We start from the raw sequence: 27,964 nt of genomic DNA, 5'->3' as shown, positions 1-27,964 counted from the left end.
CGCTGACTCCCAATTAATCACGCGAGAATGAAGATAGAACTCGTGGATTGGTCGCTTGAAGACCAATTAAATCCAGGCTGAGTCCTTCCTGACAGAGAATCGGGATAAAAAGTTTGAGTTGGCCGCTCAAGTAGTTCAAAGTTTGGTGAGTTGGAGGGGGTTAAATCCAGAGAGAGAAGATGAGCGACACAGAGGCGTCTGAGCAACCTCAACCCGAGAGAAAAGTCATCGGTAGGGGTTCAGTGGCTTTAGCGACAATAATACATTTATTTCATACACATTACAAATCGTAATATTGAACACGTCATGTTTTGGAATGAGACGCGACTGACAGGCTTTAGAATTCAGAAAAATTACAATTGATCAGCTGTTTATTCTGAGCTTGTGTTTTGCTTGAACTTTTTTAACTTTTTATTTTTGAGGCGTAATGAAATAGTTTATTTCACACTTGCGAATTTGCATGAATAGGCTACTATCGATAAAAATGTCGATACATAATTTTTACCACATGGTTATCTTCCTCTTTGGGACTTTTTACATACCCGAGTTACACTTAACTGTGCGTCTCGTTGGAATTTAATATTCAGTTTCTGTAACAACACAAAGAAAAATTAAAGTAGCATGTCTGGTTTGATCTAAAGTTTGTTATAATAGAAGCAGGTTTAGCGTTTGGCTGTTTACACAGTGAAAGCGCGTTGATGACCCACATTCTGCGCGCTGTTACCATGTGCTTTATGTAGGAGGGATTTAACTGCAGGTGTGTTGCATGTCGTTAGGTAAAAGCTTTACATTATTAGCCATAGGCTACTTTTACCATGTTTACCCTTGGGTCGCCTGGGTCTAGTGAGAACTCATTATCGGGCCAAAAACACGTATTTTCGTCTTCCCTTTTGTCTGAACGAATTAAGTGGTTGAAAGGTTTGCAAGTTTATAGTTAATTCACACACGTTGCCCACCAATGAGTCTGTTTACCGGGCATTGCTTGAGCATACGAATCATGTCACAAAACACCAACCACTCTCAATAACTAATTATGATGCATTCTTTTTATGATCTGTTGCAGCAACCGGTGTGCAAGGAACTGTGAAATGGTTCAATGTGCGCAATGGATATGGCTTTATCAATAGGTAGGTTCATAATGCTGAAAGGACACCTCACTGGTCAGACTAAATAAATACACAGTCTGATGGGTCAAATACTGTGGGGTCCAAACGTCTGAGACCACTAGTGCAGGTATTTGAAATAAATGTATTTTAAATTCTAAATGCGTTATTTCCAGGTTTAAATAATGAAACCCAGATTTTGTTATTTCCAGGTTTAAATAACGAAAGCCCAGATTTCAAAGTGATCTCAGTCTTCTGGACCCCCTCTATGTATAATTATATTGCAAGCATTTGATTTATCAGGTTGTTTTTCTTTTTCTTCACAATATCAAATATGTTGTCTTAGTCCGTTTAAAATTTAATTGAATTCCCTTTTTATTCCACAGAAATGATACTAAAGAAGATGTATTTGTTCATCAGGTATATGTTTACTTTATATAAATACATTGTCTTCTGAATGGATGTATGGCTAAGATGTTAAATGCAAACATGATATTCTTGCCTAGTAAGTTTAAATGACATTTACAAAAAAGAAAACATACCAAAATGTATCGCCTATACAGAAATTCTGGATTTCAAGTGCTCCTAAGATATTAACATCAATTTTGAAATTGTTTGACTTTACAACTTAACCCACCCATCAATGATTGAAAATGCATGTTATGCTAAGGATTTTTTCCTTTTGAGCAGACCGCAATAAAAAAGAATAACCCAAGAAAGTTCCTTAGAAGCGTGGGGGACGGTGAGGTTGTGGAGTTTGACGTTGTCGAAGCAGCTAAAGTAATTGGTTCTGGATCAATCAAAATGGTGTTATAGGAATATAGTGAGTTGTGTTGGTTAATTTTCACTCTAAAACTGAGTATTTGCTTTAGGGCTCAGAGGCAGCGAATGTGACCGGTCCAGGGGGTATACCTGTTAAAGGCAGCCGATACGCCCCCAATAAACGCAGATTTCGTAGGCGCTTTTACCCTCGTAATGCACGTCCTGCTGAAGGAGAGGAGAAAGCTGGAGAAGCTGGGGATGCTCCAACTGATCCCACAACTGAGGGAGAGGGCAGCGAAGAGAAAGGAACCCCTCGGCCACGTCCTCGGCGCCAGCGTCCACGCAGGAGACCTGTTCCACCACAAGGCGAGGTGAAGTCATTTGGATGTTTTTTTATCTGAAGGTCTGCCCTACGTTAGAGTAATTGTATTTTTGAAACATTAATAGTGAATTTTGTAGGCCTTGGTAACATTTCATAGAGTAAATGACCTAGATTGTGTTCTATGTTAAGTTTCTATATTCAACATGATAAGCCTTTAAACTTTAGCTCATTTTGTTTTATTTCTGTACACAATTGGTCAGTGAGTTTTGCAGTTTTCTGTCTTCGCTCTAGGCAGAAGCAGGCGAGAAGAACGAGGAAGTAGATGGTGCCCAGCAGAGGCCGCCGCCTCGCAGGTTCAGACCTCGATTTCGAAGGTTCATATCACCACTTGTATATACAGACCAGGGGCCGTATGTATAAAGCTGCTCAGAGGAAAATTTTAGTCTTAAGAGTGTCAATATTCTAAGAATGACATAAGTCTGATTTATATAGGTTAAGACTTGGTCTCAGCTCCTAAATTATTTAAGAGTGCTGGAGAGGTATCCTAACCTTGGAGTAACAAGATTGCAGCCAAGAGGAAGAGACCGCACACTTTCCAACAAATGTATTGGAGTTCTATGATAGGGAGTTGATAAAACGATACAGGCTTGATCATAAAGGTATTCTTTTTGTAACTGACCTTGTAAGAAATGTAATAACTTCTCCCACTCTACAAGTCAATGCTCTGACTGCAGTAATGAAAGTAATAATGACATTTTTTTTGGCTACTGGAAAAATGCAACCATGCATCGGTGATGACTTGGGGGCCCATCAGTCCACAGTAAGCAGGGTCTGAAATGGCCCATTTCATGGCCCAATATATAAATGGTCTTGTATATTTATATATATAATTATTTTAAAACATGGAAGGAAGAACAAAACCCTAAACTTAGTGAAGGTATTTTTCTGACAAAATGATGTGGCAATCTACACATACAGGTTTTAGAAAAACAAAAAAGCTCACAGGAAAATGAATACATTGTTTTGGCATGTTTCATTGCATTATCACAAGATAATTAACAATCAACTTTTAATAATATTTAGATAAAGGGTGAAGATGTGAATTTTCCTAGGCCGGACATCACTTTTGGCTTCTACTGTATGGCAGTTCATTGACTTTCCAACTGATCTTCAAACCATGCAGCAAAAGCAAGCCACTTTTGAGGATTGCAAGCTTCCCTGGAGTTGCTGGAGCCGCTGATGGAACTTGTTCACATCATTGCTCCAACTGTAAATTAGACCTGTATCAATAATAACAGGATTCCACAGCATTAATACTAATTCGTGATCATTTTGCACAATGCAAAATATATATATTTTTAATAAATATTAAAGTTCCAGTGTCTTAAATTATTTTATTATAATTGCATGAAATGATTGGTCATGCTGCTGGGACTTCACCCTTCCAGGCTCACTATTGGCTGATTCAGAGTTTGAGGGTGGCCATTTTGGGTTGACATCATTGTAGTGTAGTGAAAAGTCTTGAGTAATATGTAGTCTTGAATAAAAAAAAATATTTAATTTATAATGCCTGTTTGACCAGGTCTAATCACCATTTCTAAATGTGTTTTGTTAAATACTTGCTTTTGGCAACTGAATTAAATCAACACTGAACTGACTCCTACTGAATAATGCCAGTCTTTTGTTGAGCTGCTTATAACTGAATTTAACTGAATTGAATTTCTCATAGATTAAGTTTGCATCATTGAATGTTATTTACCTGTTTCTTACTGTGAAGTTCTATATAAATAAAGGTGACTTGACTATTAATTTGTATGATGCCTTCAGAGGTCTTCAATTGCATTGCCTTAAATATGTAACAGAGCCTATGCTCGTTTATTGTATTTTATGCAAATGCAAAGTCTCTCTTTGTGATGCTCAGGCCGTTCCAACCCCGGCTACCCCCTGGAGAGGCTCAACAGACAGTAGCCCCTGCAGAAGAGCTACAGTCACCCCCTAAAGAGGACCAGACCAATGGGGAGCAGACGGGGGAGCAGACAGGGGAGCAAACGGGGGAGCAGACAGGGGAGCAAACGGGGGAGCAGACAGAGGAGCAGTCCCGGAAACCTCGCAGACAGTTCAGTCGGCGCAGACAGAGGAAATCTGAATCCAGTACCTCTAAAGTAAGTGGTTTCCAGAAAAACGCATGTCTGAAGTGATGTAGTTGAACTTGAAAATATTAGCTTTGTCCTTGCTGCCTGACTTTAGTTATATTAACGTTAGCTGCCACAATTTTGGAACGGGGCCATTTTCTCTGGACACTGCTGACATGGAAATAATCAGATATATGTTAGTAAAAAATATTTTGACTTTAAAACCATGCATCTTAGCCTAATATAGCTCTGTCCCACAACTGTTCAGCTAGGTATTATAAATATCTGGCTTGTCATGGTTTAGGATGGAGACGAACCTGAAAAACCTGAGTCCCCTGCTCGGGCCTCCAAGCCTGCTAACGTCAAATCCTCTTCTGAAACGTCCCCTAAAAATGAAGTAAGTTGTATATGCATGTCATTTTATTTTTTGCCAATGACATAAATGTGCACTAACACATTTCGTCTCCCCCCCCTGTGTAGACACCTGTCCCTACAGCTTCCAAGCCCTCGGAATGATTTCTGTGACCTGGAAGAAGTCATGTGACCCTGGCAAGAGGTGGGACTTCCACAGCTAAACTGATTTTAAAGGTGGTAAAGTGTTTCGGCCATCAAACTACAACTGCTGTTAAAATGCATAAAAATGTCAGCTTGCAAAATTAAGCAGCAGCCACTTCATATTCTAAAATGCTTATTTCAGGTTTTTCTTGCATTTTAAAAAGTTGAAGAAATGAATTGGTTTTAATTTGCAAAGACAATCCGTGTATCATTCAGCCATTCCTTTTTTGATTTAACTACAAATCAAGCTGAAATATTTTTACGTTCAGGTGTAGAAAATTAACAAACTGCTTGAATATTCGATCTCTATATGGGGCCAGGAATGAAATGCACCTTTCCGCTGTTTGGTAAACCAAAGATCAAACCGTGTGGTCATCCGTTTTTCCTCAGTTACGTGCAACAGAATAATATTCGTTCACTGCTTCATTTGGATGAATTCTTAAAGCATCTATTGCAACTACATTTCATCTTTCTCATCAAACAACCAGACTAACGAATGGCACAACACAAATTCAACAATAAATTCACCTATGTGTTTCATCAATTGGGTGTGGCAAATCATAAATAATCAAGATATAAATAATTAAATTGTAAGCCCAATCTATTTAAATACTAATACAAAAAAGAAAATGCATTGAATTGGGTATATTATAGGCCTACATTATCTAATTAATTGTGATTCTTTTAACTTATTCTGACTGACTGATAACCAGAGCACAACAGAATGTTGGAACTGCTGTACACTCGCCTAGATCAACACAGGATTGCAAGTTGCAACGCCAAGATTTTTGCTTGACTACATTTTTGGCTTGTTTCTCACCAACACTACCATTAGAACATGGCTTGCATCGGGTTATTTTGACACGTTTGCATCTGTAAAACTTAGTCACCGTTCTGTGCCATTTTAAATGGGCAAGCATAAGCAGCACATTTTTATTTCAAGAAGGTTATTAGGCTTTGGAACAGAATCAAGGTGAGTATTGTCCTAGTTCAGGGTTTATTTACCCTGATTATAGCCTATTTTCTATTATAGCCTATTTCTCAGGCAAGCGTAGTTGGCCGTGAACACCGTGACCTGTCTAGGCGAAGTACGGTTTGTGTAAAGCCGTTCGTTAGTCTAGTTTGATGAGAGAGAGATGAAATGTTGCAATAAACGCTTAAGAGATGAAATGTTGCAATAAACGCTTAAGAATCCGTACACTGACAAATTCACATTTGTTTAATTTTGCACCGTTTTATATGCAAGTTCAGCATATGTCTGAATGTTTACTATAACTGTAATCTCCCACCGTGCTTTTAGTTGCCCTTGTTTTTCTTTTTAATGCCTCACATTTTGTTCTTGTCACCTGCATAGGTTCCAAGGTTGGGGGGTTAAACCTCGCCTGTCTCGTCAAACATCTTGCCCCTCGCTTCTACGTCATTGTCCCTCCCCCAACCTGATCCACTTGCTTGTGGTCTGGACCCTTCATCTGTCAGGATGAGAGAAAGAGAGGGATGGATGGAAAGGAAGGGGCTAGTGGGGAAGGGAGGGTTGGGTTTATGCATACTTGACCATTTAAAAGTAAATAGGAAAAAAAAAAGTCCTGCTCTAAAAGCCCATTATATTTCCCCTTAATAGTTTTGTTGTGTACTATGGGCGATGAGCAGTAGAGAAAATGTGACCAGTTCGGCTACTTTAAGTTCATCAAAGAGAGCAAATGCCATCCAGTGTGATGAGCACAGCACAGACTCTTCTCTTACTTGTAACTTGGAAAAAAGGGGAAAACATGCATCCAATCAAAATACAATTTGGTTTAAAAATTGTCCCTTTTTTTTTTTTTTTTGGTATGTACTTTACTTTGGTGGGGATTTTGTGCAATGCCAGTAAAGTAAATAAATTATTTGTTGACTCTCCTCCTGACTCTTCTCTTTTTTGTGTGTGTTGAGCAGGTCATACTTGACAGACACAAGCTTATTTTATCCATGTTCTGTTGTGCCAAACCTTGTTGAAAAGCTGGTCATACTTGCTGTGCATGTAAATGTATAGTTGGTTTGTCAGAACAAAAACACGTTTTATTCCATCATATAAATTAGTTACACCTCAGAATGTGGCATATAGTGACAATATAAGTCAACATAAGGAATATAGGTTAGCTTTTTTCTCATCAAACGGCACATATCTTACATTTTCTCAGTGAAATGCGTTTTTATATATATTTATAATATAATGACAAAAGAAATGTTAAGCACAAACAATTTCCTATATAATTCCTATGAAGTTATACATGTCTGAAATTACAAAATGTGCATGTTTTGATGTTGAATTCTGTCATTAAAATATCAAAGGTTTTAAATGACTAGTTTCTCTTATGCATTTTGAGGATAGTGTTTAATAGAAGCATTAAATATCTACTGGTAAAATTGTGCAAAAAATTTGAAAGCATTTGACAGTTTGTTACTAATCAGTATTAGAATGTTTCATGGACCCTTTTCACAGACTGTAATGATGCGTTTCCGCAATTATCAACATTGCAAATCTAGTAAAGTTTTTTTATTTTTTATTGAATACACAATGCTATACTTCCTGTTATATTATCTTGGTTGGCAGTAAATGACAAAAATTAATCAACGCTGCTGCGAGGGAGTGGCAGCTAATTTTACATTTATTCTCTTCTGACTGCTGTAATCAATCTGTATATGTTTCCCTCTTTTGGAAAGTTATGAAAATGCTAGCACAGATGTTTTTGCCTTTGCTATCAGAGCAGATAGAAATACAAAATTATATTTGCTATTGTCTCCCATTCACCGTTATAGAAGTTTACCCAGCTATGAAGACTTCTGCTTCTCAAAACCCCGGAAATGTGAAAAGGGCCCATTATCCTAATATAACACTAAAATTAAAAGAATAGTCTATGATCTACTAGTTGTATGTAAAAGCATAGCTGGCTTTGTGGTGTATGGAAACCTTTGTGCAGTTAAAGTGCAGAGTTCTAAATCTCAAGTCTTGCTCGTTTTCGAACAACATTTCACTTTCTCCAAAAGTCCAACCTCCTCCTTTATAATACTTAATTTCCAAAGACCACATAGTCTCTTCTGAGTAGTAATGTTTTTTTGGTATGCATTTTCCTCTCCAAGCCACAAAGAACAGTAAATTGTGGTGATTCTGGCCCCCATCCACAATTTCTCTCGTTCTCAGGCTTCAGTTCTCTGTCCCATCAGATCCTAGGTAGTCTAGCTCTGTACTGTGTTTCCCTTGATCCATGTCCAGGTCCATCATGTTTTGTGGATGACCATGGAAGGTGGCTGAGATCTGGTCAAAAGTCTTGCCTCGTGTCTCAGGAACTCGGAAGAATGTGAAGACCAGAAAGAAAAGGAGGAGCACAGCGAAGATCAGGAAAACGTATGGACCACATAGGTTCTGTGGTCAGGAGAGATTGAGTTTGATAGATTTAAGACACATTTGATATATTGGAAAATTGAAATCCAGAATTAAACAATGTTTCCTCTACACTTACAGCAACATACGGGAAGCCCATGCCAATGATGAAGTTGGCAGTCCAGTTGGAGCAGCCAGCTACTGCCATGGCTGCTGGTCTGGGACCTTGTGAGAAGAGTTCAGCCACAAAGAACCAAGGGATAGGACCTGGCCCTACCTCAAAGAAGGCCACAAAACCAAAAATGGCCATCATGCTAATGTGGCTCATTGATGGCACAGTCTCCTGTCAATGAACAAAGAAAAAATAGTTAATGATCCATCACCTTTGAATTATCTGTCTTCTACAAAACAACAGTTCATACTCTGTAATTTTCCACATTTTAAAGATTCAAGTTGGACCCGACAGTAAAAAGTAAATTATAATTTTGACAGCCTTCACTGACAAGGAACAATTCTAAACAAATGTGTGAGCATTTTACAACCATCAGCTTTCTCGTCAAAGTGATTTTCTCTAAATTAAGAGTACTTTTTCCAGTAAATTTTTTTATGCAAATAGTTAAAAGGGTTAAATTATCTACGAAGTAAAAACAAAAATGATCCTTTTCCTGATAAGTATTTTGGGCTGACCAGTAATGTGAGGGCAATTGTCATGATGATGGCACAGATACACATTCCAGCAAGTCCAAGCATGTGGAGTGTCCGGCGACCCATCCGCTCGACCAGGAAGACCTGTAGATTGAACAAGTGAGCGATCTCAGTGATCGGCATCACATAATAAACATGTATTTGTACTTTGGCTTGGTTTATGCTAATAATGTGGTTCATATAAAAAATTATACCGAGACTATAGTGAAAGCACAATTGACAACTCCAGCACCTATGGTGGCGTAAACCGGACTCTCCACCCCAGCCTTCTTGAAGATGTCAGTAGAATAATAGAAGATCTGAGCAGTGGAATGCAAGAGCAATTGTTAGAATTGGTTCAAAAACATGTCGCACACAAATTCAGTTTGTTTCAGTTTACTGTTCTAAAGAAAAACATCTTTACTGCCATAATTGAAAATGTATTAAAAGTCTTTAGAAAACTAATTCAGGTAATGGAGCAAAGTTACTCAAACCCTGTAGAAGAGCTGCATTCAACTTTTTTTTTAAACTTTAAACTAATCTCAGCTCAACTTTCTTTTTTTACATAACTGAGCACAATTTTTTTCCTCCATTCTGTCACCTGATGGAGTTTTGGTACCTTGCCACTGTCACATTTGGCTTTTGTGTGTGTGTGTGTGTGTGTGTGTGTGTGTGTGTGTGTGTGTGTGTGTGTGTGTGTGTTTGTGTGTGTGTGTGTTTGTGTGTGTGTGTGTGTGTGTGTGTGTGTGTGTGTGTGTGTGTGTGTGTGTGTGTGTGTGTGTGTGTGTGTGTGTGTGTGTGTGTGTGTGTGTGTGTGTGTGTGTGTGTGTGTGTGTACTAGATGGATAACCTTACAACAGAAATGAACCATGAAACGTTGTTGCATTATTATTTTCTTGTTATCACTGTAAAGATGCTTTGAAACAATCTGTATTGTAAAAAGTGCAATATCAATAAAGGTGACTTGACTTGACCACTGCAGCACTCACAGCATTAACTCCTGACAGCTGCTGAGAGAGCTGCAGCATGATAGAGATGATAATGGGCTGCCGGTACAGAGGAGAGCGAAAGAGCTCAGGAATGGACACTTTTCTCTCCATGTCCATCCTCCTCTTTTCCTCCTTCATCTCAGCCAAGTCATCACTGACCTCCAGACGTCCTGTCAGACGGCGCAAAGCTGAAGAAGAGAGGAAATAAGCTAAAGTGCTCATTGGTTAGAGTGTATTTAGTTTACCATTGAAAAATTCTTAAATTATATTAAAAGTAGGCCTACATACTCATTTCAAATATTTGTGATATGACATAGCCTAGAGGTTAAACAAATCTTCAGACAAATGTTCCCAGAAGATGCTCTTTGGTTGTGTTTCAAACATATTTTTTAGAAAAAAATTTTAGTCCAAAATAGTTAAAAAGGCCTTCATTTACAGCATGGCTCACACTAGAAACATTAAAAAGGACTAACACACTGCAAACTGATGCATTTCGGCTCTTCAGCCTTCCTCAGAGTGTGTCAGGGGCATCAGGGTGCCCCTTTAATCCTTTTTAATCCTTTAATTAAAATTTTTATCCTTTAAATTTAATTTTAATCCTTTTTAATGTTTCTAATGTGAGCCATGATGTAAATAATTTTAACTGTTTTGGACTGGAAAAACTGCCTTGGATATTTTTCTAAAAAATAAATGTTATAAAACGGATAGTTCCGGTCCTTGATTCTGATTGGTTGAGCCGCGTTCGAAAATTGCTCAACAAACATATACAATATCTGTGACTGGGCCGCATTACATTAGTATTACTGCGCAACTGCTGTTTGTGATTCTTTGTTGCTGCATGTTGCTTGGCAACCTCTTTTGATACATTCCTTGGCGAAGGAATAAACGTTTTATTACATGGCTTGGTTGAATTCTAATGTAGAATACGGTCTGTTATTTCTTGACCGCTGCTAAGTATAACACACCGTTGCCATGAAAAACAGAGCGTTGCCATGAACACGGTGTTCTTTAGCGGAAGCAATACAATCGTTTTTAAATCAATAAACTCCTTTTTATATCAATATTATGTGTCAAATTATTGATTTATTTGGTAGGTAGCCATGTAGCCTAATAAGCGGGATAATGTGGAGCGAATACAACCCCTTTAGGCTGATTCAAGACCCCTCAATGTCCTGATCAGCCTGTCGGGGTTGTATTCGCTATAACAACTGCCTCGCTCTACATTATCCCGCTTATTACATGGCTTGGTTGAATTCTAATGTAGAATGCGGTCTGTTCTGTAAAATGATGTAAGATGATGTATTTCAAGACGTTTGTAAAGTTTTTGTCATTAAAACGCTCTTGTATGTAGGACTAATTCCTTGCGCATCTAAACCCATGCTCCGTTGCTAATTCCAAAACGTCATTAGAGTTTGTAACGGAGGTTTGAGCCACTGATAGCAGACTAATGCTGGGGACACACGTAACGACTAGAAACATTTGCTGACTGTGAATGCAGCAGATTTTAAACTCCACTGTGAACACAGACTGAACGCGCTGAAACCCTGATCAAACGTGCATGATCAGTCATAACTATCAAATTACATTCATAATTTGATACTTACAGTAGCCTTACAGTAGTGTCCCCGGCTTTATGCAGTTATTAATGCAGTTATGAGAGAGAGAGAAGAATGTGCGTCAATTTTATTATTTATTTATTAATTCAATTTGTTTTAATTAATTCGTTCATTCTTTTTTTTTCTATTAGTGACAGTAGACTAGCCTAATAAATTAAACACAAAGCCCGTTTAACAAGTATAGGCCTATCAATTATTTATTTGTTATATTATCTGCAATAATTACGAAAACTCGTGCAGCAGGACTATCAATTTATTAAAATATTTCATTTTCTATTGATTATATATAGGACTATATACTTTATTTATTCAAATTAAACTGCATGTTTCCATTAAATGTGAAGTTAGACATTGAAAATTGTAGATCAAGCACATGGGGCTGCATGGTTTTTCTTGTTATGAATTGTATATTTTCCGTTATTACAGTTAACTACGCGCAGTAAAATGGAACTGTAATGCGGTCAAGACCTGCCGGAACTACTTTAGCCGTGCGTTTCCCTGAAAATAATTGCACACCGTAGAACGAACGTCAACCAATCAGATTCAAGCATTCAACGGCCCTGTAGTATAATTTTTGATAACAGACCGCTGCTAAGGATAACACACCGTTGAAAAACAGAGCGTTGCCATGGACACAGTGTTATTTAGCAGAAGCAATACAGTCGTTTTTAAATCAATTAAGTCCTTTTTAAATCAATATTTTGTGTCAAATTATTGATTTATTTGGTAGGTAGCGATGTAATAAGCGTGATAATGTAAAGCGAGGCGCTTGTTATAGTGAATACAACCCCGACAGGCTGATCAGGACCCCAACGCGAAGCGGACATATTTTATATATAGCTTACATATTTTTTGTTGCTGGGTATTTATTTTATGAATAAAATAAATATTAAAATGAATATTTTTATGAGGTAACCGTTTTATAAACGGTTTTTATAATTTTTTTGTATTTTTACTCCGCTCCGCGTCATGCCCAAAAACGCCCCATTAGCTGTTCTAAATTCACTGTAAAACACGGCTTCGCGGGGCTTATTGCTTTATTAAGACATCTCAAATGTCTTGTATGGCACTGCTGCTGTGCACCTTCTCAGCATGAAGTGTTTGATATTCATATTTATTAATTGGGGCACATTTATGCAGGAAAAACAATATGGTATGAAAGTTGATTAACATTTTATGTAAAATATGCAGTATTGTTTCATGGGGACATTAGTGCACCAAACTGTAGAAATGACCCATGACTCCTCACCGCTCTTTGCATGGTGCTCTTGGCAGCGGATGATATAGAGGAAGCGCGGGCTCTCCGGACAGAAAGGCAACAGTGTCATCTGCAGGACTGTAGGTAGTACTGTAACACCCAACAAAACCGGCCACAGCTGCTCATTGCCCAACAAAGACTCCAGCCCTAAGATCTGAAGAGAAGATCATGACATTGATAATGAGAAATGAGTGAAAAATAAAAAATATTGAAAATGAAATAATAAAGGACTGGAGACCAGTCACAGTAGTTATGAGCTCAAACGAAAATTTCAAATGTATATAAAGGGGAAAAAACAGCATTGAACTTAAGAAATTAAGTTTACTGTACCTGGGCGATAAGAATGCCTGTGACGATGGCCAGCTGGTGCAGGGTGCCCAGAGCTCCTCTTAGACTGGTAGGGGCAATCTCACCAACATACATTGGCACCAACCCTGATGCCAACCCTGAAGAAAAAGAAAAACAAGAGTCCTCTGAGTATAAACAGTAATATTGTAATTAATTCCTGTGACGACAAAGCATAGTCTACAGTAGGGGTGAGCGGGGCAGAACATAACGCAAGGGGCTAGTTGTAACACACTTGTTTTAAATACTTCCACACATGCTAGCATGATAAAACTTAGTGTATTTACTAGTTGCCATATCAACACTATATAGAGAAAATAGAAAAGAGAAAATTCTAAAATTATTTAGAAGATATCACTAAACATTTATTTAACCATAGCAAAAGTAGCCTAAATTTCTTATGTCAATTTTTCATCGCTATTTTTTGTGTTTATTTAAAATTAGATAAATCTGATATTATTTTAATCTCCAATATGTTATTTGACAATTGATATTTTTCTAATGCTTCGCTAACCAGCAGAAGACACTAGCAGGGTTTAAATCCCAGTTGCGCAGGTGGGGCATGTTCAGTACCCTGAACCCTAAGTAGCCTACATTTACACAAACTGAAAAAAGTCAAAAAGTCTCTCCCCTATCACATGTACCTTTTGCTTCATCGTTATCACAGATTTATGTTTTTTGAAGTTTACATGGAAATCATAACGTTTAAAAAAAAAATAATAATAACTTGCACCTTAGAACCTATTTCAAAGTTTGCGTTCTCGAGCCATCAAGCGCCGTTGTGTGGGTGAGTGGCCGGATTGGAGGTTTTCTGTTTTCATTTAGAACGGTGTCGTGTAAGCGGCCCCTAAGTTCATAACTAATGCTCTTTGCAACGGAAGTGAATCAATCAAAACTAACTTTAGCTGGACAATAACTTTATTCAGAGCTGCTGTAAAGCCAAACCAGTTTCTGTTGTTTGAATTTCCTATTATCACTGTAAAGGTGCTTTGAAGCAATCTATATTCTTAAACGCGCTATATAAATGAAGGTGACTTGACTTGACTTGACTTGACTTGACTTTTTTAGCAGTGTGTACGTGACTGCCACCATGTGATGGGACTCGTCTGGTACATTTCCAGTGCAGTGAGATGAATCCATTCTATTGAAGTGCTGCACAATGTATCCACAACCACAACACAGCAACAAAACTTGTCATAACCCCGGTTCTCTGAAACATCGAGTGATCCACCTATGGGAAGGGCATCCGTACCTGACCTCTGCAGAAGCATCCAATTGCACCATGTCTGTCTAGACAGACAGAAGCGCGCAGCCAATGCCAGGTAAGGCCCGCCCCCTTATCTTGTCTGAGCGACCAGCTCTTTATTTCATGGGCGCCCCCTCACAGAGCTGCTGCCAGTTGGGCTTCTCCTCATTCCTTTGTGCGTTACTACCGGCTGAATCACCAGAATCTCGGTAGCACATTCTGTTTAAAGGGTTGGGTCTTCTTATGCCCTTCCCTGGGACCCCCCTTTTTTCTTTTGCGATTACCCATTGGAAATATAAGAACAAGGGGTGAATGGGCCGGCAGGCCATGCACATTCATGTCACCCAGCATGCATTTACATTCCTTTCTGGGTGTATAAATTCATATATATGTGTATATATGTGTGTGTTGGGGTTATTATCGTGTGTGTGTCCTGCATGTGCACAGCAGTAATGTGTGTGCGTCAGGATTGCAGGTTCATGATTATGGGACGTTTCAGGCACCGCCCCTTTGGGTGACCGTCCTTCTCTGGCTTACAGAACCTTACTGTGTGTGTATTGGGCAACCAATTCCCATAGGTGGATCTCGAACACGAGATGATGAAAGAGAACCAAGCCAGCACAGACCTTTAACACCTGTAACAATCTACAGTATCTCCCTGAATCCCCTTGGTATTGCAGCCCTGCTTTATTTTTTCTATTTTAAATTATTTATTTATAAATGCCAAGATTATAAATAAAATAGGTTGCATTGGAGATTTTGCCCTCATTAAATAATTATGTTTGCCTTTATTCAGTTGTAGACGGGACAGGAAGCAAAGTTCAAAGGATGAGGAGGGATTCAAACTTGTGTCACTCGAAAGGAAATTGGACTAGGCCTACATGTCGGTCCCACATTAGACTATCGGCTCTGACAGAATTAAATAATTCTAAAATATTAAAGAAATGAAATAAAGAAATTGAATTATGTTTACAAAGCATCCAAGACTCTTTAATTCAATTCCACTGTGTACAAATATATGAAACACATTCAGCAAAGAGTTACTGATAAATCAAGACTGTGGTTGAAAAAAATGTGGACCTACATTTGATATTGCGGTCATTTCTCAAATGTGCGTATACGTGTGATTCAGAGAACGAACGGGCAAAAAACATGCGTACGCCTAATGCCTCTCTTTCAGATGTAAAATCTGTAAATCGCAAATATTCTTGAAATTGAAGAGCTGAATGGTTTCAGATCTCCACCTTTTAAAAGGGGGGAGGGGTGTGGACCGCGGCCCACTAGGAGGCCTCAGTGATCCTCCAGGGGGGCTGCGAGATAACTTAAAATGTATTTAAATATAATATAATTAATTCATTTTATTATTAATACGTTAGGCCTAAATAAAAAATTAATTAAAAAGCACCACCTCTCATATATTCTGTGATTGTTTCTAAGCAGCCCAAGCCATTTCTAATTGTGCTGTGTGAATGCAGATTGTGACACCCAACACCCAACCGCTTCATGAACCAAATTTATCAGTTGGATAAAGAAAACCAGTGTCGCTAATAAAATTTTAATGGATGACGACTTAAACGAAAATAAAGACGATTACAGTGACATACATGAGTTGAACATTGGGAATGCGCGAGTCCGTTATTGATGCAGAAAAAAACGTGCATGTGCACTCTCGGCTCACTTATCGCTATAAAGTTGTATTTCTGCATTAACACAGTTCAATATATTCAAAATGAATGTACAGTCTGTGTGTCACGGGTGTGGTGCGGATGAAGACAGGCAGAGGCCTAAGGTTCCAATTCAAACTTTTACTATAATAAAACTTAAACAAAACTGGTACAGGCAAGGGTAACACTCTCCATACAACGTAACATAAACAAACATTGACCGACAACTGAAAGGAGAAAGACAGGAACTTAAATACACAGAGGATGACGAGGGTACAACAGGTGATGACAATGAAGGATGATTAACTGATAAACTAGACAGGTGATGAAAATGAACTAATGAAAATGACGACAGAGATGAAGAAAAACACTGAATGAGAAAAACAACCTAAAAGTCCATGGAAACAACAGAAAACACATTAACAATGTGACAGAACCCCCCCCTCCCCCCAGGCGCGTCCTCGCGCCGTAAAACATCCAAAGGGGTGGGAGGGTGGGCGCCCTGGAGGCTGATGAACAGGTGGCCGATCTGGAGCAGGAAGCCTCCAGGGCGGAGCAGGACGTGCAGGTGGCCAGGGCGGAGCAGGATGAGGGCTTGGCCATGGCGGAGCAGACGGACCCTCAGGCGTCCATGGTGGTGAGGACCCTTCGAATGGCCACGGCGGAGACGACCCTTCGGGCGGCCACGGTGGTGAGGACCCTTCGGGCGGCCACGGCGGTGAGGACCCTTCGGGCGGCCATGGCGGTGAGGACCCTTCGGGCGGCCATGGCGGTGAGGACCCTTCGGGCGGCCATGGCGGTGAGGACCCTTCGGGCGGCCATGGCGGTGAGGACCCTTCGGGCGGCCATGGCGGTGAGGACCCTTCGGGCGGCCATGGCGGTGAGGACCCTTCGGGCGGCCATGGCGGTGAGGACCCTTCGGGCGGCCATGGCGGTGAGGACCCTTCGGGCGGCCATGGCGGTGAGGACCCTTCGGGCGGCCATGGCGGTGAGGACCCTTCGGGCGGCCATGGCGGTGAGGACCCTTCGGGCGGCCATGGCGACCGTGTCGGAAGGGCCTCCACGATCCCCTCAGAGGACTTATTGCCCCCCCCCAAAATTTTCTTGGGGAGGTCAGCACTGGACTGGACCCGCGGCGAAGAGGACTCTGAGCTGACCGGGGCCAGCGGCGAAGGCGGTCCTGGGCTGGACGGGACCAGCGGCGAAGGCTCTGGGCTGAACGGGACCAGCGGCGAAGGCCCTGGGCTGGACGGGACCAGCGGTGCAGGAGGCTCTGGGCTGGACGGGACCAGCGGTGCAGGAAGCTCTGGGCTGGACGGGACCAGCGGTGCAGGAAGCTCTGGGCTGGACGGGACCAGCGGTGCAGGAAGCTCTGGGCTGGACGGGACCAGGTGTGCAGGAAGCTCTGGGCTGGACGGGACCAGCGGTGCAGGAAGCTCTGGGCTGGACGGGACCAGCGGTGCAGGAAGCTCTGGGCTGGACGGGACCAGCGGTGCAGGAAGCTCTGGGCTGGACGGGACCAGCGGTGCAGGAAGCTCTGGGCTGGACGGGACCAGCGGTGCAGGAAGCTCTGGGCTGGACGGGACCAGCGGTGCAGGAAGCTCTGGGCTGGACGGGACCAGCGGTGCAGGAAGCTCTGGGCTGGACGGGACCAGCGGTGCAGGAAGCTCTGGGCTGGATGGGACCAGCGGTGCAGGAAGCTCTGGGCTGGACGGGACCAGCGGTGCAGGAAGCTCTGGGCTGGACGGGACCAGCGGTGCAGGAAGCTCTGGGCTGGACGGGACCAGCGGTGCAGGAAGCTCTGGGCTGGACGGGACCAGCGGTGCAGGAAGCTCTGGGCTGGACGGGACCAGCGGTGCAGGAAGCTCTGGGCTGGACGGGACCAGCGGCGAAAGCTCTGGATCGGCTGGTGTTACCGTGAGGGAGGAACCACAAACCCAAAGAGCTCTGTCCATAAACTCAATAAAAGGTCTATCTAAGTCCCTGAGCAGCAATATCTGGGCTAGTGGATCATCAAGTCCTCTCCAGAACCGTTGCTTCAAAAACTCCTCCTCCCAGTAAACATCCTGATGAAGATGCAGGTAAACTTCCACAAACTCATCCAATGAACTCCCATTCTGATTGAACAGAAATGCCTCCATACCGTCCTCCTCCATTACTTTATGGGTCGGTCAATCTGTCACGGGTGTGGTGCGGATGAAGACAGGCAGAGGCCTAAGGTTCCAATTCAAACTTTTACTATAATAAAACTTAAACAAAACTGGTACAGGCAAGGGTAACACTCTCCATACAACGTAACATAAACAAACATTGACCGACAACTGAAAGGAGAAAGACAGGAACTTAAATACACAGAGGATGACGAGGGTACAACAGGTGATGACAATGAAGGATGATTAACTGATAAACTAGACAGGTGATGAAAATGAACTAATGAAAATGACGACAGAGATGAAGAAAAACACTGAATGAGAAAAACAACCTAAAAGTCCATGGAAACAACAGAAAACACATTAACAATGTGACACTGTGAATGTTTTATAACAGATGCTCGCCGAAAAAGCTGTTTTGGAGAAGTTTGTGAGGATCCGTGGGCATCTGACGCTCCCAACATAGTTGCTTGTTCTGATAGAGGAACTGTCCACTGATGACATCGACCCGCCTTCAGATTGGTGAATTTTCACACATTCAGAATATTTTTATATTTTGGTGTGTTTAATAATTCTGAATGGATTAATATAGTCAGTCCTTTGGCATCCCCCTGTGGTCTTTGTTTGTTATGGCAGGTTGACTTGTGCTAATTTGTTTGCTAATGTGTGTAGTGATATTCTTGCAAAGTATGTTTGCTGTATTGATTCAAAGAGGAGGAGGGGCTTGGAGTAAAAAAGAACCACTGCCCTGGAGCTGTATGGAGTAGCTACATTTATGATGGATGGATGCAATTTTCTGGGCATCAATATACCATTCACTCCCATTTTAAAGCTTGGAAGAGCCAGGATATTTTTTAAATATAACTGCGATTGTGTTTGGCTGAAAGAAGAAAGTCATATTCGCCTAGGATGGCTCGATGGTGAGTACAATTTTCATTTTTTGGGGTGAACTAACCCTTAAAATACCCCTAGTTGTAATTTAGTTTTGACTAGTCAAAATTCCAATTCCAGATATCTATTCTGCAATTTGGACTTGTTGTAATTGGATTTAAAGGAGAACTCCGGTCAATTTTAACATTGAGCTCAATTTTTTGTAAATTTGGAGTGCTGTCAATACAGAGAACAACGACAAAAATCGGTGTTGCCTACACCGTGTTATCCTCTTTTTAAAATTTGCACCCTATTGACTTGAATGGGGCAAATTTTAAACCTGCTTTTATTTCTCTTATCATCCTTGATGTGTCATACAAGTGCCCAGCCATGTTGAGTGATTCCTTCAGAGTGAACACGAGTGAATATGACTGTAGTAGATGAGAAAGATATGAATAAAAATGATGTTATATCAGCCAGCGCACATACCTGTATTTAGTTCCTGTTTTCGGTCGAAGTCCAAAGTAATCGATTGTCGAGTTCACGCGCATAGGTTTAGTTACCTATGATCACTCGACAATCGACTGACAGCACTCCAAATTTACTAAAAATTGAGCTCAATGTTAAAATTGACCGGAGTTCTCCTTTAAGATATCTATAATGGGATTAAGACTCATAAAATAAATTGAACATATGCTATTTTGACTAGTCAATTGACTTCCATTGAAAAATATTTTCTAATATCTACAAATGTTTGTTTTCATTTTTTTTTACTAGAAGAAATTGTAATTAAAGATATCTATAATTACAATTTCACTAGTGATAATTACACAGTAATTCAGTCAAATTAATAATTTCAGCTGCAAGACTAAAATGCAAAAATAACTAATTTCCACTGAATAAACTTAATGAGTGTTTACCTTTAGTGTTTTCAACAATGTGCAGTCTGTACATATCTGTTCACATCTCAAAAAAAATATTTGGGGTTTCATGACCCTTTAAGATTAAACATTTAGCCTACTGTAATTTCATACTGTAAAAACTGCTTTAATGTACTTTTAGTTTAAATACCTTAGATATCTTCTAAGCAATGTGTAAGAAAAAAAGTACAACTTACCACAATATGTCCCAATGGCAAAGCGTCCTAAAATCATCATTTCAAATGACCGGCTGATCTTGGACATCCCCATCAGGCCTCCACCAATAAATGCAAGGACATTATTGATAAGCATTGCTTTCCTCCTAGCGCAATAAAGAAGGAACATAACATTTTTTTTAAAGGAACATTTTTTATGTAATACAACTAAGACATTTGATTTTGATCACATTCACATTTTTATCACACTCCTTCTGCTGACATTATATTCTCTATTGCATTGTGTAGACTAGAACAGGTGTGCCACATGCACCCCAGCCAAAATCAATGACACAGGAAAATACCGTGGCCTTTTCTGACCATGAAACCTAAAGGGCAGGTCACCATTACCTAGACAGCTGTTGTAACATAACTTGAGATCTGAATGCCTATCTCACAACTCTTTAACCAGGTTGCATTTTAGCAAGAGTACTTTAAATAAAATAAAATAAAACTTTAAACAAGAACTTAAATAAACTTGGACCAGCCCTTTCTTAAAGTCCCCCTCTGGGGAAAATCAAGTTCCCTTTCGAACGTTTGTATTGCGAAGTTATACGCAGTGGGGGGAAACTCATTTCCTCAGATTTATTGAAAATTAAAAATGTAAAGCGCATTGCAGCTGCACAGCTACTGTAGCACAGTGAGACTGGCTCACTCATATAATGCTGCATATAATGCAGCACCTGCACATCCAATGGCGAAGGCGCCTCCAACGTATGTGCCAATCAGCTAACAGCGCGCAGACATACGTCAGAGCCCGCCAACAGGGCTTGGCAGAGTGTATAAAATGAGCCAAAATTCACCATTTTAGCAGATTTTCTCAACTTCCGCGACAGCGGGTCTCTGTGTCAACACATCGGTGGTGTCATACATCAATCGCCAGGGCGGTCTCAGGTCGGGGCGCTGTTAGCTGATTGGCGCATCCGTTGGAGGCGCCTTCGCCATTGGATGTGCAGTTGCTGCAGCACAGCCAATGAGTGAGCCAGTCTCATTGTGCTAGCTGTGCAGCTGCAATGCGCTTTACATTTTTAAGCTTCAATAAATCTGAGGAAATTAGTTTGACCCCACTGTGTATAGCTACACAAGACTCGTTCCCTATCTCAGGGAATAAAATATCCAAAAATCACTTGCACAGTGTGATATATTTCCTGCAGTTGTGTACTTACAATATCCCAAAAGTCTCCAAAGATTTTTTATTTCAGAAAAATTCCAATTTTAAATATTGGCTGTCCCGGACATTTTTTTTGCCTGCCAATGACGCAATATCCGCGTTATCCCTGGTTTCCGTTCGCACTGCCATAACCATAGTGACAGACGTGGATAAAAAAGGAGAACTAAAATGAGGATCAATATCGGTGTGGCGTTTTCGAGATGCCGAGAGCTCCACGTCCGCGACTAACTTGGACTTGACAGAGCTTCACGAGTCACGACTTGACAGAGACGCCACTCAAATGTTACTTTATTATTAGACAGGTGAGCAAATGTACATAAAACAAATCAATGTAATATAGCTCAACATGATGAAATGTTAGAATATGTTATTCTAATGTTGATCTAGCTTAATGCTATAGTCTCATATAGCAAACAAACTAACACAAATGCACCACATTATACATTTCAACACACTCAAATGCTGTTTATTATGATAGTGTAACGTTAGACCAAGTGAAATAGCGCTGTCCTTATTACTTTATATCCGCGGGACTTGCGTGTGGTGCTGATATCTGTCTCTTAATCGTGACCTGCTTCATACCACAGTAATGATAAAAACATGAATGTTTTCACTCATCCATAAACATTATTAGATCCCTCCGCATGACAGCAAGTGCCATCATTCAGCTTAACACTGCGTCATCGACCTATGCCTATGTTATTGTAAGAGGTTAGTGACCCCTAGCAATGAAAAAAAATTACATATTGTATCTTTAAGACAAACCATGTCTTGTGCTTCTGACGTCACAAACTACCTTTTAATCATTCACGTCAATATGCCAGCGGACTTTAGCATGTCATTCACAGCGAACTAGCAGGGGAGGTTATGAAAAAACGGGTTGATTTAACAATATAGCAGGTGTATGATGTATATTAGGATGTTATGATGAACTATATGCCTTTCTCCACTTATGTTTCTGATGATTGTTATAAAGCAGCTGCCTGACTCTGAGATGCGAATGGGAAAATGGTTTGTGTAACAGTAGCAAAACATTATAAGCTGTTTGATAACAAAGATAACATTAGCATAATTAACACATTCATTGATCCGTGTATACTAAATGAAGCAAGGGTGTTGAAAGTTGTATTCAAGCTATTTTAAGGCATGATTTTTTTTTTCTCAGGAAAAACATTTACATATGTAATTTTTGTGATCAAAGATGTGTTTTAAGACATACATTTATTGATTACAGGGGGACTTGTAAACTATTCCAATTGATGATATGCTTCATATTGGCTCAGGCTTCTGGTTTATTTACTCTCTCTTTCTTTTCTGCTGTGTTTACAATGGTGACAACAGCATTATAAAAACATATTTCAGACCCATACATTTTCAGGACTCACAATCGCATGTTCTGGAAAGCCCTGTGTGAACGGAACCGGACTGGACAGCTAGTTTTCATATAGCGTGAAAGAGAGCCACTCTTTTTGGTGAACGTGGGTTCGGTAATTTACAAAGGTTAATCGTTAATTGGATATAATCGGTGTGATCATCTGAAAGTTTTAGATCCAGTCACTGTCTTCCACAAGAGCTGTCTCTGTGAGTTTTGTGGTCCGCGCGTGACTTGTGAACTTGCGCCTAAACTTTTGTTGTTTGAAATGTGATAAGAATTTAGTTTGATTTACTTATTACAGTTGATAGATCCCGTTACACGTTCATATAGACAGTATATGAGACGTTATTGTAAGCTGCTATGTGAACAGGATATTTCAACACTCAAATTCTCAAATCATTCTCAAAACTGTCCTTGGTAAAAATACTACTACTACTATTTATTTGAATTTATTCAGACATTAGCACAAATTCAAATATTTATGTATTGACTTGGGCTAGTGACATTTTTATTTGGGGTAGGGGGGCCTACTGTAATTCTGCAGTCCACACTATTTGTTATATTCAGTTATATTTAGTATATATATAAGGATAATAAGGATATCTGACTTACCTGCCAAAAAACTCTGAGATGATTCCCACAGAGAAGGAGGACACCATGCCCCCAATGGAGAAGATGGCCACAGAGAGTGACCACAGAGATGTCAGTGTTTGTGGAGGGATTGGTTCTGAGTACCTTTCCGTCCATGTTGAGTTAAAATCCTGCTCAATGATCTGAGGTCAGAGGGATGCAGAAAAGAGAGAAGACAAGAGGAGAATGACATGATGAGACATTAGTAATCTCTTCAATTAGTAATTAGTAAATTAGTAATTCTTCAAAAGTGAAAATAGACCCATGTCATATTAAAATTTCGATGTAAAAGCATTTTATGTTTTGTGTGTTGTAGCAACATTGACAATGACAGCTGCTTTTCAAATTAATGAATCGTGATTCTCTAATACACTTCATTCGTTGTCTGAACAGACAAGAGAGCTGTCTCTTTCTCCCATTCACACACACTTCAACACACGTAATATGACACCAAACATTCCTTTCCCAAAGAAGCACACACACACCAAGACACCCACGTGTCTTCACACAGAGAAAAGGGGTTGCTACCATAGTCACTCTTAAAATGTAATAAATATTCCTTTTTGTGTTAAGATGTGTTTCTAAACCATAGGAAAGCATATACATGTCCTAGTGTAACATCAATCAAACTTTAAATGTCTATACTAATGTATAATAATCAAACGTTGTATTCCTGTAACCGTAACCCGATGTGTTTCATATCATTTTAAATCTTGAGACCTAACGGAGTTGAATCTTGATAATAGACTGCAATGGTATGATTATTTCGATATGAATTCTTTCCAGTCATAGAAATGACTAGTCCCGGAGCTCTGTCATAAATTACACAGACTGGGGTCTTCTGACAAGACAAAGAAAGTCTCCCGCTCCCAGTTCACTGAAGGTGATTGGACAATCCGCCAGGAGAAGGTGTTATCCTTACATTCCTTAAAAGCCAAACGCTCTTCCTGCTTCCTGCTCTTGCTACCCGACCTCGTCATGTGAACAGTCCGCGATCGACTCCTCTCAGGAGTCCGTCTCCTTTTATTTTCTTTATCTAAGTTCTTTTGTTTCTTTTTCAAATTCTCCTTGGTTCGCCTTCACCTAAGAGTGAACGAATTTAGCGTGAATTTTTCCTTCAGCAACTTCCCTTCCAAAAGAGGCCCCGTCTTCAAAACTCCCGCGAACAGCTTGCTCTGGCAACAAGCACGCGCCCTGCTCCGAGGCTTCACGAGAGAACGCGCCTCAGCACGAGAACGCGCACTCTGCTCCGCGAGCACACGCAGGCTGGTCTCAGCCACACTCACACAACGATCCTTTTGCAAGTATCCACTCTAACGAGTTTTTAATGTTTTAAGGTTCGATGCATTTTGTTGGCTCTCTCAAAGGTCTGTGATTTTGCTATTCCTATGATCATTCGTGATTTACTTTCTCTTTCTCTCTCTACAATCTCAGCGCGTGCTCCGGCGCGCGCACTCCCTCAGAACTTTATCTCTCTCTCTCTCTCCCTCTCATCTGTTACCCGTTTTGTCTTGTTTGTTAACTGTAAGTAAATGTACATAGACATATAACGTGTAATCAGTATGTGTAGTCCTTATTCTGTAGTTGTGCATTTATTAAAACCATATATTATAAATGACTGGTGACTGTTTAACGATCATAAAAATACAAACGTCAATGAGGTAGATCCAAGAGCTACCGCGCTCAATATTTACTACATTAAGTAGTTTTAATTTTATAAACACCGGAAAATTAATGTTCCCGGCCGGAAGTTAATGTTCCTTGGAGTTTATGAGGAGGGATAGCTTTACTGAGAGGTTGATGGGTGATCTTTGATGGTTTTTGCAGGACAAACACCTATTTGATCATTACATGAATTTCCCTTAAAGGTTATCTCATAATCGAAATTAAATAAGATTATTGATATATGAATGAGGAATTATAAGACGTTGTGATCGATTATTCATATATTCATATAATCTATACATTTTCAATTTCGATAATTTAATGTAACTGTAATATGCAAAATATTAATCATATTCATGATTAGTTATTAAAATTCCCTATGGATCATTTGAGTTAATTCATACGGACCCAGAGTCCGAGGCATATACGCTACAGTGTGCTTCACTTTTCACCCTGATGACAAATATATTTCTTAATAAATATATGTGAATGCGATTAGTGATACGCACATGCCTAGTATTGTATTTTGAAGAAAAACACTGGGCTGAATCATCAGAGGCAAGGCCCCTGCAATTATTTGAGTTGTTCCTGGAGAGTATAATTACTTATAGATTACTTTTAGTCATTTATGGGCAAAAAGAATAGGAGCATGGAAACTTGGGTTCCCTTTCGTAGTCACTACGAGTTACGTCAGTGACAACGAATTGGGTTTCCCTTAGAAGGCCTATCATCTTCGAGAATTTAAAAACGAGCCAATGGCAAAGAAATGCCATGGGTCTGTGGAATTTACATACCGTAACTCCGCCTTACCTCGTGGGTATCTAAGGATGCTCTTGGCTCCTTAGATACCTCGTGGTATCTAAGGAGCCAAGAGCATTCTTCACTCCACAAGCCATTCTGAGATCATCTCTATTCACTCTCCGAGACGAGCTACTCGCCATGTGCAATGGACATGCTGCCGCGGGCTCCTGGACAGGACCCCAGCGCTTTTGGCATGTCAATTGCCTCGGGTTTCTGGCAGTACATCTCGCTCTGCACCGCTTCCATGCGTTGCTCAAGAACAAACACTTACTAGTCCGATCAGACAATACCGCGACAGTAGCGTACATCAACCGACAGGGTGGTCTACTCTACACTCCCGCCGTTTGTCGCAACTCACCCGCCAGCTCCTCCTATGGAGTCAGAAGCATCTGAGGTCGCTTTGAGCCATTTATATCCCGGGAGACCTGAACTGTGCAGCCGGCGAGCTCTCACGGCTTCAGCCTCTCTCTGGAGAATGTCAACTCCATCCCCAGACGGTTCAGCTGATTTGGGATCAGTTCGGGGATGCACAGATCGATCTGTTTGCCTCTCACGACTCGTCCCACTGCAACCTGTTTTATTCCCTGACCGAGGGCACGCTTGGCACGGAGGCACTAGTGCACAGCTGGCTGCGGGGCCTCCGCAAGTATGTGTTTCCCCCAGTGAGCCTTCTTGCACGGACCCTATGCAAGATCAGGGAGGACGAGGAGCAGGTAATTTTGGTTGCGCCTCATTGACCCACCCCAACCTGGTTCTACGAACTTGTACTCCTCGCGACAGCACCTCCCTGGCCAATTCCTCTGAGGAAGGACCTCCTTTCTCAGGGACGGGGCACCCTATGGCACCCTCGGCCCGATCTTTGGAACCTCCACATGTGGCTCCTGGAGTGGCTCCTTGTGGCTACCATCACTTTCCGCTAGAACATCGTCCACGAGACATGCCTACACGTTGAAGTGGAACCTTCGTCAACTCGTGCTCTTCTCGCCAAGCAGACCCCAGAAATTGCCCGATCAGTGTCATGCTTTCCTTCCTCCACCCTGAAGGTGTATGTTGCCGCTATCGCAGCCCATCACAGCGCAATCAAAGGTAAGTCCGTGGGAAAGCACGACCTGGTCATCAGGTTCCTGAGAGGAGCAAGGAGACTCTCGTTCCCTCTTGGGACCTCTCAGTGGTTTTAACTGTCCTGCAGAGTGCTCCCTTTGAGCCTCTGCAATCAGTTCCTGTCAATTAAAACAGCACTCCTGGTTGCATTGGCCTCCATTAAGAGGGCAGAGGACTTGCAGGCATTTTCCGTTGAAAAATGTGGCCTGGATATGTGCCCAAGGTTCCCACCACTCCCTTTCGAGACCAGCTGGTGAACCTGCAAGCGCTGACCCTGGAGGAGGCAGACCCAGCCTTGGCACTGCTCTGTCCAGTACGCGCCCTTCGTGCTTACGTAGACAGAACGCAGTGTTTCAGGAGCTTTTTGTCTGTTATGGTGGGAAGTTGAAGGGAAAGGCTCTCTCCAAGCAAAGGTTGTCTCACTGATAGTGGACGTCATTGCTTTGGCATACCAGCAGCAGGGTCAACCATGCCCCCTTGGTGTGAAGGCCCACTCCACCCGGAGTGTGGCTTCCTCTTGGGCTCTAGAGCATGATGCCTCGCTAACAGACATCTGCAGAGCTGCAGGCTGGGTGACACCCAACACATTCGCTGTGTTGGGTCAGCGTCCTCTCATGTACTAGCTTCAACCAGCCGGTACTAGGACCCGCTCAGGTGTCTTTTCGCTTGCTCGCCATTCCACTCCACCGAGTGGATACGTGCGATATTCTCCTCAGGTGAGCCTCCCCGAAAAGCCCTGAGTTCCTCCAGCACTGTTGACGTCAACGCCAGAGTTATGCCACCGGCAGCTTTTACGATTGGCTAGGTGCCGCCATGTGCATGGTTCCCCCTCTGGGTATTTCCACTGTAAGCCTCTCTGAGCATGTGTCTTTCCCTTGGCAAGCCACCTTACCACCCCTGGGGTTGAAACATTCCACCCTGCGGTATGGACACCCCAGTGTTTTTCCATATGCAGCCCCCCTCCGGGTCATATGTGTATTCTGTAAGTTCAAAAGTTTGGAGTCAGTAAGAATTTTAAAATGTTAAAAGTTTTGA

General features: G+C 41.2%; 2 protein-coding genes across 3 annotated transcripts in view; one reads left to right on the top strand and one right to left on the bottom strand.

Moving 5' to 3' along the window:
• The first annotated feature begins 42 nt into the window (after positions 1 to 42).
• LOC306991765 (Y-box-binding protein 2-A-like) lies at positions 43 to 6,767 on the top strand. Of its 2 annotated transcripts, none has more exons than XM_079599928.1 (10): positions 43 to 231; positions 1,064 to 1,127; positions 1,490 to 1,523; positions 1,794 to 1,883; positions 1,976 to 2,236; positions 2,479 to 2,561; positions 4,109 to 4,349; positions 4,624 to 4,716; positions 4,800 to 4,875; positions 6,229 to 6,767. In XM_079599928.1, exons 1-9 carry the CDS (start codon positions 180 to 182, stop codon positions 4,833 to 4,835), a joined length of 954 nt encoding a protein of 317 aa, XP_079456054.1. In that variant the 5' UTR covers positions 43 to 179; the 3' UTR covers positions 4,836 to 4,875; positions 6,229 to 6,767. The 2 variants fall into 2 exon arrangements, 1 of the variants encoding a protein (XP_079456054.1); XR_013796163.1 differs by having other exon boundaries at positions 95 to 231; positions 4,800 to 4,907.
• The window catches only part of LOC306991757 (solute carrier family 2, facilitated glucose transporter member 4-like), a 32,058-nt gene continuing 10,797 nt past the window's right edge, over positions 6,704 to 27,964 (bottom strand). The window contains exons 3-11 of the mRNA XM_079599899.1: positions 23,345 to 23,505; positions 20,169 to 20,293; positions 13,107 to 13,222; positions 12,768 to 12,930; positions 9,903 to 10,090; positions 9,129 to 9,233; positions 8,917 to 9,018; positions 8,369 to 8,572; positions 6,704 to 8,271 (exon numbers count right to left, since the gene is read on the bottom strand). Coding sequence (XP_079456025.1) covers positions 8,053 to 8,271; positions 8,369 to 8,572; positions 8,917 to 9,018; positions 9,129 to 9,233; positions 9,903 to 10,090; positions 12,768 to 12,930; positions 13,107 to 13,222; positions 20,169 to 20,293; positions 23,345 to 23,505 — 1,383 coding nt within the window. The 3' untranslated portion in view covers positions 6,704 to 8,052. The remainder of the gene's footprint in view (positions 8,272 to 8,368; positions 8,573 to 8,916; positions 9,019 to 9,128; positions 9,234 to 9,902; positions 10,091 to 12,767; positions 12,931 to 13,106; positions 13,223 to 20,168; positions 20,294 to 23,344; positions 23,506 to 27,964) is intronic.

The sequence above is a fragment of the Phoxinus phoxinus genome (genome assembly GCF_949152265.1).
Source record: "Phoxinus phoxinus genome assembly, chromosome: 2".
In the NCBI taxonomy this organism is placed as follows: Eukaryota; Metazoa; Chordata; class Actinopteri; order Cypriniformes; family Leuciscidae; genus Phoxinus; species Phoxinus phoxinus.
Note: the sequence above shows the minus strand (reverse complement) of the source record. Positions and strands in the feature narration are given on the sequence as shown.

What these genes read in the sequence shown, in the direction of transcription:
- LOC306991765 (XM_079599928.1), top strand. Translation starts at nt 180, where the DNA reads ATGAGCGACACAGAGGCGTCTGAGCAACCTCAACCCGAGAGAAAAGTC. An exon ending in TTCAGACCTCGATTTCGAAG is followed by an intron (nt 2,562 to 4,108) that starts GTTCATATCACC and finishes TGTGATGCTCAG; the next exon opens with GCCGTTCCAACCCCGGCTAC. An exon ending in CTGAATCCAGTACCTCTAAA is followed by an intron (nt 4,350 to 4,623) that starts GTAAGTGGTTTC and finishes GTCATGGTTTAG; the next exon opens with GATGGAGACGAACCTGAAAA.